The 11,514-nt window shown below is 37.9% G+C and overlaps 1 protein-coding gene across 2 annotated transcripts; it reads left to right on the forward strand.

The window, feature by feature from the left end:
* The first annotated feature begins 560 nt into the window (after nt 1–560).
* CMAS (cytidine monophosphate N-acetylneuraminic acid synthetase) lies at nt 561–11,120 on the forward strand. 2 transcript variants are annotated; one of them, XM_015869423.3, is made up of 8 exons: nt 561–741; nt 2,347–2,489; nt 2,689–2,844; nt 4,400–4,533; nt 5,262–5,356; nt 6,486–6,657; nt 8,293–8,443; nt 9,080–11,120. In XM_015869423.3, the coding sequence occupies exons 1-8, from the start codon at nt 581–583 to the stop codon at nt 9,310–9,312; spliced, it is 1,245 nt and encodes a 414-aa protein (XP_015724909.2). In that variant the 5' UTR covers nt 561–580; the 3' UTR covers nt 9,313–11,120. The 2 variants fall into 2 exon arrangements, with proteins under 2 accessions (XP_015724909.2, XP_085398201.1); XM_085542075.1 differs by lacking the exon at nt 561–741 and adding an exon at nt 774–820.
* The last annotated feature ends 394 nt before the right edge of the window (nt 11,121–11,514 follow it).

Genomic DNA, 11,514 nt, shown 5'->3' on the forward strand with positions numbered 1-11,514 from the left:
TGCAGCTGCAGGAAAGAAGGGGGCAGACTTTTTAGCAGGTTCTGTGGTGACAGAACAAGGAAATGGTTTCAAGCTTAAAGAGGGTAGATATTGGTTAGATATAAAGAAAAAATTATTTTACAGAAAGGGAGGAGAGGAACTGGAACAGGTTGCCCAGAGATGTGGTGGGTGTCCCATCCCTGGAGATGTTCAAGGTGAGGCTAAATCAGACACTGGGCAACCTGATCTAGCTGCAAGCAGGTAGGAAACAGAAGCAAAGAGCCAAGGAGGATTTTTCTCATCACATTTAAGAGTCTCCCTGAGATGACTCTGCCCTCTGCCGGGACTCCTCACATGACAAGGACGTGATACGGGAAAACACGCTCAAATTTGAGATTTACGACGGCAAACAACGGAAAACTACCGCACTTGCTCATCTCGGGCTTCCACAGCCGTACTCACAACTAGGCGGAGCATCCCACTCACAGCTAATAGGACAACAGCCTCTAACGGCCGCCATGACACCTCCCGTCTCCTCCCCTTCCCGGTGTCAGGACTACAGTTCCCATCATGCAGGCAGCACTCAGGGAAGGAAGGCGGCATGGAGACGGATGAGGCTCAGCCTCACGCCCATCTGGCCGCGCTGGTGCTGGCCCGGGGCGGCAGCAAGGGGATCCCGCTGAAGAACATCAAGCTGCTGGCCGGAGTGCCGCTCATCGGATGGGTGCTGCGCGCCGCCATCGACGCAGGCGTCTTCCACAGGTGAGCATGCGCCGTCGGACACCTCCCGGGTTGGGGGCTTCCATGGGCCGGAATGAGGAGGGTGATGGAAGGGCTGCGGGTTGGTAGAGGGAACTGGGGGACTGGGCTCGGTGCTCTGCGTGCTTACACACTTGGAATATTCTTTGGTGCTATTCTATGGGTTTTACACGCTTCTATCTGGCTATTACATGCTCCTACGAGGCTGTTAAACGATTCTGCCGTTTACCAGGGACAAAAAAAAAGAGAATTTTCTACACACACACACTAATAGGTGAAGTTAAAGGCAGTGCACATTGAGGGTGCTCCTGGTATGCGGCACACCTGGGTGCAACTTCCTGATGTCAAGCTGGTGGACTGTGCTAAGGGCAGGGACTTGACTCACAGGGTTTGCATTGAAGTGCGGAAATGAGCGCCAGCCAGGTTGAGTGCAGGGATTATGCACCATCTTCCGTGTCTTCACAGCTGCTGTACTGCTGTCTGCTCTGGAAAATCTCTTTTATTCTATTCTAAAAAGTGCAACAAGTGCCTATGACTTTATTTGTTCATAAAGGAGCGGTGTATCGCTACAAGATCATTGGTAATTCCTTCCTCTGTGTGAATTCATTCTGCTTTGTGACTTACTATGAATATAGGTTTTTCATTTTGCCCATTACACAGCCAAACTCTGTTGGTTAAGTGGGCAGTAACTGTTTGAATTAGCCAGACTTAGGCAGCTTATGGAAAAGACTTCCTCTTCATTTGTTTACATGGGTGTGACTTGACGTGTCACTGTCAGGTTCAGTTGGGCTCTGATGATCTCATGATGTCTTTGAATGGAAAAAATTAACTAAAGCACCATCTGTTATGTGTAGTGCATTGAGAACACCAACATTTCTGAGAGAATAAATGTTCTGCTCATAATTTTTGGTTTTATATGTTGCATAGGTGTTTGGTTTTTTGTCATAGTGGTGATAGCAACCAGGTGGCTTACTCAGGCGGAAGTGTTTACCATCCCCTAAAGTTTAGACTTGGTCCTTCCCTTTGTAAATGTTTATTATCCCTCGACTGTAACAATCTTGTCTTACCGGTGTTAAACGTTTCTGGTGCCAAAACTGATGTGTTTGTCACGTGAGCAGCTCCTTCTCTGCGATTATATGAAGCCTATCTAAGGCACTTTAAAATTCTTGCAGAACAAGCAAGTTCTGACAGAGCGGCACTTTCACTTACTGTAGGCCTTGTTTCTGAATCCTGCTGTTATCCTAAGTACATCATTCAAGCTAGTCACAATTCAATCATATTTTAGCATGCCTAGCATTGTGGTGAGTTGGCATTGAATTTTCTGGTTATGCATCTGAATTTTATGTTTCTTAAACTGCTTGTATAAATGGCAGGCCAGGCACCTTACAACATTAAACTGAAATGCAACACAGGCTTGAGGCTTTACAGTCTTTGTTCTTAAAAGTGCTGTGTTGGAATGATGTAAGGTTTTACTTCATAAATACATTAAATAGTTCCCTTAATTGCCAGTTATAGGACAGGGTGTTCAGGTGAGCAGATTGTGTCAGACAAGCATTTTGCTGGATATTCTTTATATAATCATTAATTTCTGTCAATGTCTGCCAACAGTGTGTGGGTGTCTACGGACCATGATGAAATTGAGAAGGTTGCAAAGCAGTTTGGTGCTCAGGTTCATCGCCGAAGCCCTGAAGTATCTCAAGACTCCTCTACCTCCCTAGAAACTATCAGAGAGTTTCTTAATCATCATCACGGTAAATCAGTAATGAGGCATACTGAGCTTTTATGTCATAGGTCCAGAGGGGTGATTCAGTTACTATTTAGAAAAATAACTAAAGTAAATAAAAGATGGAAAGATTTCCTTCTTTTGAGACCTCTGCTCATCCTATGCATTGGGGTTGTATATATTAAAAATACTCATTGTTTCATAAATGTTTGTTTATTTTTCTTCAGAGGTCGATATTGTAGGAAATATTCAAGCAACATCTCCCTGTCTACATCCCAGTGATCTCATAAAAGTAGCAAATCTGATTCAAAAGGAGGGATTTGATTCTGTTTTCTCTGTTGTGAGACGGCATCAGTTTAGATGGAGTGAGGTAAAAAAAGGAGGTAAGATTTTTCTGTTAGTGGCTACAGTTAAAACTAGTCAAAGTTTTATTCAAGTGTTTGTTGTTTGTACTCAATACACTTATATTTGGAAACTGTCATGAGCGTGGGCTGGGTTCCTGTGGAGGTGTGAGATCACTTTTAAGTATTACTGTTTTAATATTGCAGCTCATTACTCAGCAATCCTGTATTTGGTTTCTGGAAGTGATAAGGTGCTGAAAATGTAAATGTTGTTAACATGCCTAGACTCAAAACATAAATCCCAAGTTTACAAGTTTTTGCCTGCTTGGTGTGTTTTGATGATTTTGTGGACATGACGCTGAGGCCGTGTCTTAACCAGGGAGATCTTACCCTGCAATAGCCAATAAGTTGCAAGTAGTATGAGGTGAAATCTTAGTGAAGACAGGATGACAGCCTCCTAGCCTGGAGCCTTAAGATTTGCATCAGCCTGCTAATTTCTCTGATGACTTATATGAAATTGCAAACTGCCTTTGATTCATGAGGACTGAGCTCATGGTAATTAGCTCATACAGAAGAATATGACTCTTTTTCCTAGAGCAAATATGCCTCTGAGCTACAGTTGCTAAGAGGACTGAAGACTAAACTCTTTATTTTCAAATAAAGATTGTATTTTTCATAGCGGTAAAGTACCTCTTGTGCTTGTACGAAGAACTGTACCCCATTGTCTGTGTCTCTCTTATTTCTGTGATTAAAGCATATAAATGTTTGGTTCCTTTTTTCTTCAAAATGCCTCGTTCAGATATTGTCTCATCTGGTCTTCTATTGGGTTTGTTTTTTTTTTAAAACAAATGTGTTCCTCAAATATTAACATTATTCTATTGAGACATATAATGCTTCAGATGTACTTTTTTTTCTGAGTTTACCAAGTGTCATGCTTTAAAGGAAAATGAAATAGGTGAAGCTTGATACTAGAGGTAAATCTCTGCTCCCTGCTTCAGTTTCTGCTGCATGATTTGCTGACACTGACAAGAGCATGGGGTTATGTGGGATCTTGTTTGTTCAGAAACGCTGTTTTGTTTATTTGCAAAAGCTAATTGGACAAATTGAAAATAGTTAATGTTATGCATGTCTCTAAATAGCAATTATGTTGGAGAAGTGCCAAAATACTTCCACAGATAAAATTTCTCTTCCCATGCTCTTTTATTACTTTATGTATTTCAGGTTGGTCCCCTCGGCTCTGGGGTACTTGGGGCATTCTGGTTTCTAGGTGTACATAGCTGAGTGTTTTCTATGTACCCTCTCTAAAAGCTAAACTCCCCCCTACCATGTACCAGGAGATATTAGGGCAGTCCCCCCATGTTATTTTCCATAGTTCTGAAAAATAGCAAGAAATTTGGTGATTCTTTGTAAATGAGTGAAGGCCATGAGAGAGAATAACAAAAGGAGGTGGTGACTGAATTGTGTTCTTCTTAGTTTTTCAACAGAAGGTTTTTAGAGAAAGTTGTTAAATGATTCTGAATGAGGATTCTGGAAAATCTGTTTTATTTATTTATTTATTTATTTATTTATTTATTTGTCCATTTCTCTCTGTTAACAGAAAACAAAATGACAGAGCCCCAAAACCTGAATCCAGCAAAGCGGTACCGGAGGCAAGATTGGCCTGGGGAGCTGTATGAAAATGGCTCCTTTTATTTTGCTAAGAGGCATTTGATCGAGAAAGGCTACTTGCAGGTTAGTGCTTCTGGTTGTCATGGCTCTTTATAATAACTCATCTTTTAACTCTTGTCACAGTGGGGTTTGAATTCAATGTTATGCTTCTGTTTCTTATGCAGTCTGCTAACAGCACTTTGGCCTCAGGACAGTTGGCTTATTTCTTGCAATATGACAGGACAGATTGTAATTAGGGCAGTTCAGAGCACACATATTTGTATAAATAATATGTTACAATGTATATGTTTAAACCTAGAATACTGAGTTTCAGTAAGTTTATTGTATGTATGTAAACATTCAGTTTAGTATTACTGAGTGAAAAGCTTATGTTAATGCAGTGCCATAAGGCTTCTTACTTTACAAACTTGTATTCTTGGGCAGTTTACACCCTTTGTCCAATGCGGGTTTTGTACTGTGGTTTAAAAAGTCTGTTACCCTCTCCTGATGTGTAGAGGGTACTGTGTAGAACTACAAATATAGTCCCTTACCTTCCTCATGCAAAATTGGTTTGCCATCCTACTGTATTAAAAGACCTGCTGGAATCTGTACATCCTAATAGCTAACATATACCATATTCCTTGAATGCATGCATGCTTGCATGCATATCACTGTTGATGGTTCACTTGCATTTAGCAACTGTGACTGCAGTATAACCAGATATTTAGCTTTCATTACAAAGTATTAAATTGTACCATTTTGTAGTTGTATTAACTCGAGCAGAAAATTGTAATGGATTCTACTTTATTTAGGGTGGTAAAATGGCCTACTATGAAATGCGTGCTGAGCACAGTGTGGATATTGATATAGACATTGACTGGCCTATTGCAGAGCAAAGAGTGTTGAGGTAAAGACACTGTAATTCCTTTTATTTCTTTAAAATTAGTAACTGTTTCAAAGAATGATCATGTGAACTTGAAGGTTTCCTTTTTTTAAGTTTCAATTTAACAAATTATTCAAGATAATTGAAATACTTTATTTTTCCTTTCTTTGTTAAAATCATCTGAATTATCTGTGCTATATACTTACACGTGCTTCTTATTTGTGTAAGTTCAGTCTAGGGAAAAGGGAGATTGTAATCCTCAATATCTCATAGCAGTGTGTTAACAAAATCCCTGTTTTTTCTTGCTGTTGTCTTAAGCTTACATGGCCTGGAACATGCTTGGTCATGCATGTGACTAAGTCATAGAATTGTAGAATCACAGAATCACAGAATCACAAGGTTGCAAAGGACCTACAAGATCATCTAGTCCAACCACCCTCCTATCACCCTTACTACGCATCAAGCTATTAATCCATATTTTGTAGCACCTCATTTAGATGCCTCTTGATCGCTGCCAGGGACAGTGACTCCACCACCTCCCTGGACAGGCCATTCCAGTGCCTGACCACTCTCTGAGAGAGAAGGATTTTCCTTATATCTGATCTGAATCTCCCGTGGTGCAACTTGTGGCCATTTCCTTGGGTCCTATTTGTTGCCTGGAAGAAGAGGCCAAACCCCTTCTCATCACAACCTCCCTTCAGGAAGTTGTAGAATGTGAAGAGTGGTCCAAATAGAAGACGTGGGCGGATTACATCTTGCCTGCTGCCTTTTATTTGCAGCTACTCTACATTTCTATAAGGAAGTAGAGGATGGTATTTGAATGCATTTGCTGTACCTTTTTCATTCTTTAATCCATTTTACTTTTTCTCAACACAAGTGCCATATAGAACATAACATTTTATGCTACGTAAGTAAATCTCATTCTGATTTTTAAATGGAAGACATAACTTACTTGTCTTTTGGCTTTGTAGTCTTTTTTTAATTGAAGAGGGAGAATCTAGTTGAAGAGTGAAGATACCAAGGGAAGACCTTAAGGGGGAAAATGAGAATTTTAAAGCCAGTTCTTCTGCCTGGAGTTCACAGCTTTATTTGAAATATTTGTTTTTGGAGTGCGCAAAAACTTTCATCTGAAAAGATAATTTCTTTGTTTTAGCTTTGGATATTTTGGTAAGGAGCCGTTAAAAGAAGTGAAGCTATTGGTTTGCAGTGTTGATGGATGCCTGACAAATGGTCGCATTTATATCACAGAAGATCACAAGGAAATGGTCTCCTATGATTACAGAGATATTATTGGTATCAATCTATTAAAGAAAAGGGGAATCCAGGTGAGGACTGTTCTGAAGTGTAAGGCTTTATTATTGTGATAAATCAGCACAATACTCTGGTTCAGGTTTGGGACAAACATTGTTCTCAGATTCCTTAGAGGAAAATAAATATGTTTTGATAACGTGCTCAATCTCATCTGTGGCAACTATGGTATCTTTCTCCTTCCGTCCTTGAAAAATGTGGAAAGACATTTGTATGGCGTTTTGATAGCACACAATATGATTGGTGCTGTTTAGTCTAGACACGCATTAGCTAGCAGTCGCTTCGTATCATGATTGTTTATTGTGACATGTCTCTGCTGTATAGATTGTGTCTTTGCAATAGCTTTACCAAGCAGAATTATGTTTGTTATCTCTCAGCCATGTAAGAAGAGATACCTAGGAAAATTACTTGGCTCATCCTAGGTGACTTGTTATTGCGGCAGAGGAGAAATCAAACTCCAATCACTTTCATCTGCGTAGTTGCTTTAACTGTAACTTATGTGGTAACAATTTGATGTAAATGAAAAAAACAGAAATTATAAAGTAGGTGCTTTCCTTAGTTATTGCTGTTACTTTTTTTATTATTATTGTTGAATTGTGCTGGATGGCATTATTTGCTTGCATTCACGTGCAGTTAGCCTTCTTGTTATTGTTTTCTGCATGCTTCTACCTTTAATATAGCTTGAAGAATTTATTGAGGTAAGATCTAGATACAGATTAGGGCTGCCTTCTGAGGGCCTAGTCTGAGTCCTGTTGCATATAGAAGTAGGCACAGATATGGTAAAGCTAGTTAAACTCCAAGTAGGCCATTGCAAGATACATTTTGGGGACTTGGAGTTTGTTTTTAAAAACCTCTTGGGCTTTGTGCTTCATTTGCATTATTTCTAGTGTATGCTGCTAACACAGTCTTACTCTGTGCACCAATTCCATTCATTCTGTACTTAATGCCAAATACTTATTAGTATTTAACAGTGGTTAGGGATGATAAGCTTGTCCATGGCTTGGAGAGAAAATGTGGAGAGATTATGTCTTAGATCTTTAAAAATCTTGCTGCAATCATCTTCTGGTTTTAGCCTACCTTATGTATTGTTTCTAAACTTCACATTTGAATTTAAATAGAGATTAATATGCCACAACACTTCAGTCTGCTTAATGGTCTCTTGGCGTGCTGAAGTCTTTCTGTAGATAAAACGTTAATGTTATTACATAAAGGAATCAGGAAAAATACTTCAAATTATTTCACTTTTACAAATATTTCAGAAACTGTCCTCAGAAGCTCTTTGATACCCTACTTTGCCTTAGATTAATTGATACTACATTAGATAACAAGCATGGCGTTGTACTGTGGTGTATCCAGTGTTTCATTTGGTACACGGTGCATTTAAAAAGACAAAAGTAAACTTCTATTTGGGAAGCTCAGGGAGGCCTACAGAATGATATTTTACTTTCCGAAAGCACTTCGTAATTCAAGACTGTAATATGGTTTTTTGGGGGGATACAAATCACTTCTGTTCTGAGTTCTGAATGAAGAAACAAGTCATGCAAGACTCTGCTGATACCCGATTATGCTTCTAAGATAAACACTTGTATTCTTTTTTCATAAATCAACTTGCTTTCTTTAGGTTTATGTTTTAACTTGACTTGATTTAATAGGTTCGACTCATCTCTGAAAGAGATTGTTCAAAATCCCTGTCAGCCATGCAACTGGGATGTGTAGCAGAAGTTAATGCAACAAACAAACTACAAGTCCTGGAGAACTGGCGAAAAGACATTGGTTTAAGCTGGAAAGAGGTTGCTTACTTAGGTCAGTTTCTCTCTTTAAATCACCCTTTTGCTATTACACTGAATTTAGTGGGATTAAAGTGCAATCAATTAACACATTATCACCAAAATCAGATGTGTATTTTAACTCTCATTTGGGTACTACAATCTAAATATTAAATGCAATGATGAATCACTACTGAATTTTGTGTGATGTATTAGTTATGTTTATAATGTGATTTAGAAAAGCTTTTCATATTACAGAAGTGTACAGTTGTAGTTCACAATTTGAAATTGATGGTAATTTGTTTCAGATTATCATACAGATTCTACTCTGAATTAGAAACAAATAGCAGAGAATTAAAACTGAAAGCTGTGTGATCCTGTTCAAAACTGTATTTCAGTGACAGCTTAGTTGCAGAGTCCTGGAAGTGCTTCCTCAGTTGATCAAACAGCATTACTCTTCGTAAGAGTACAGCTTCTATCCTTGAAATATTATATGTAAAATATGATCAGTGTTCACTTGAAGTGCTTTTGAGCTTCTTGGATAAAAAAGTGCGACAAAAATTGAAATTTTAATAACTAGATTAATATTTAAACAGAAAAAAGTGTTGATTTTGCTCAGTTTTTCTCCTCTGTTTTGTTTGTTTGTTTACATGTCTGTACTTTTTTTCAATAGGAAATGAAGAATCTGATGTGGAATGCCTGAAGAAAGCTGGTATGAGTGGCGTGCCTGCTGATGCTTGTGCACTCGCTCAGAAGGCCGCTGGTTACATTTGTAAAAGCAGTGGTGGCTGCGGTGCTGTCCGGGAGTTTGCAGAACACATATTCCTTTTGTTAGAAAAAGTGAACTCTGCAAGAAAGCAAATGGAAGAAGTGAATTCAGCCAGAGGGGATACAGGGAGAATATGAGAACAGCGGAAGTGGAAATAAGGAACTAATGAAAAAACAATAACGCAGTTGTTCTCTTGTTTTTCCACTTCTTCCTTTCCTAATACAGTTTTACACTGTATTAGAGTTTTAAAAATGTTTCCTTCTAATTTAAGGTTCCACTTTGATTAAGTGCTGACATACGTGATTGTAATTATGATTATTTTAAAAGCTATTTAAGTGCAATTGAAGAAATACTATAAAAGTAACGTCCTGTAGATCTGCTCTTAATCATTACACTTGTTCTACAAGAATGATGTATCTTTGTTTTATAATCTAGATATATGCAGTGAACAAAGATTTTATTTTATTTTTTTCATGATTTGTGGATTTGAAATCCACACTTAAAAATTTTGTTCTGTAAGGTGTGGTCACTTAATGTACGTTTCCTCTATCAAGTATCAGTATGATACTGTAGTTATATGGTAGCTTTTCTTGAGGTGCCTGTCTCTCCAGTAAGGAAGAGTTCTAGCGTAATCTGAAGAGGTCAGGGCAAATAAATGCCAAACCTTTTCCTGTATTTTAAAAAGTCGAGTCAGTGTAAAACTAGTTAATGTTAGTATTAGTTAAGAAGAGTGTTTAAGCATGCGTTCAATTTAAGCAGATAAATAATTGAGTGACGTTTGGAATTATGCCTCCTACCTTTTAATCTGGTTATGTTGGGTTTTATTTAAGTGCTTAAATTAACATAACTAAATGCTTTACACCAAATTTGGAACTAAATCTCCCATTAACCTTGAAACCTTTCCTTTGCATAAAATGTGTTTCCTCATGTGGAGTCTTCATTACGGCTGCTAATGGTTGTTTTTTTTAAAAAAAAAAAAAGTTAATTGTATGGAAAAGTAATTGCTGTGGGAGAAAAGAATCATCATCATTGATGTTTTTGGGTTTGTGTAAAATACGCTGAGATTATATTTAGCATATTAATTTAAAGTTGGTGTAAATACATTTGTATTTATGTAAAATACAGTTCTTACTGGGTTTTGATTTGAAGAACTCAGTGATCTGTAAACATCTATCGAATTGACATTGAAAATAGACATCTGTTTTCAGTCCTTGTATTACCAGTCAGTCAGGCTCAGCCTTGGGTTAGACTGGAAAAAGATTAAAAAAAACCAAATAAAATCATGGCCATACAAGCAATTATTGTCAAGATGAATAATATTGGTCTATCATTTTATTTTACGTAAGATTACGTAAGATCTTATTCAACGTAAGATTTCCTGTATCTCTTTCCAGAATAAGATCTACTGATTTACTGCTTTTTGTTGATGAACTTTGTGTTTACTTCTCTTTCTATTTTAAATTTTAAGCTGAAACACTTTTACTACCTGTAGCAGTGAGGTAAGTAGGTGAATAGTCAAAACGCGAATTAGCTGCACTACTGCCCTTTTCAGTTATCACTTAAATAATTCAATTCATTGAGTTTTAGGGCTCTGTGCTGGATAAAATTCCATTGATAACAAGAGCACCATATTTTGGACAGAACTCTGAACTTTGGTACAGGTCAATGAGTCATTTTACTCACATAAACAACGTGATAAATTGTAGAAGTCCAGATGGTTTGAACAATTGAGTTTAATAACGTCATTTAAAATTGGCCCAGCTCCTGTTTACTTCACTTTGTCATGGTCAAGGTACTTAAGTAACTTTATATTCACAGAAAACTGTCCTTGAACACATAGATCTAGAGAAGTTGCGATGAACTTGACTCCCATTCCTTTTATGTAAGAGAAAGCAAAAGTATGAGTAAGTGCAACTCTTAACAGAAATAAAAGCTCTCTGTACTACTTGTAGGTTTCTGTTTACCTCAAGAGCTCTTCTAATGATTCAGCTACTTGCTGAATGTACTGCAAATACTGTGAGTCCTTACGCCAAACCTCTGCATCTAACAAAAATAAATGCAGAAAATGTTGTGAGTGTAATGAGCAGAAAGAAGTGGTAGCTGATACATGTTTTTACTTAGGCAAATTCCTTTTAGAAAAATCTGGTATAAGTTTTAATTGGACGTGTCAGAAGACACTGTGCAATTAAAGTACTCTAGGGAAACTTCACAAAATAAAGGTAGTCTGAGAATATAGGAGGTGAAATCCACTGTGTGAAAGTTTCCGATTTGTATTGCAATACAGAGAAAGCCTGACTATGAAGCTAGAACATCCCAAGAGATGCCTCGATCACTGTTTT

The sequence above is a fragment of the Coturnix japonica genome, chromosome 1 (assembly GCF_054131305.1).
Source record: "Coturnix japonica strain WE chromosome 1, WE-NBRP24, whole genome shotgun sequence".
Lineage (NCBI taxonomy): Eukaryota > Metazoa > Chordata > Aves > Galliformes > Phasianidae > Coturnix > Coturnix japonica.

Bases quoted from the DNA above. Each gene is read 5' to 3' on its own strand.
- CMAS (XM_015869423.3), top strand. From the start codon at position 581: ATGGAGACGGATGAGGCTCAGCCTCACGCCCATCTGGCCGCGCTGGTG. The intron at 742-2,346 runs GTGAGCATGCGC...GTCTGCCAACAG, and splicing joins GACGCAGGCGTCTTCCACAG to TGTGTGGGTGTCTACGGACC. The intron at 2,845-4,399 runs GTAAGATTTTTC...CTCTGTTAACAG, and splicing joins GAGTGAGGTAAAAAAAGGAG to AAAACAAAATGACAGAGCCC.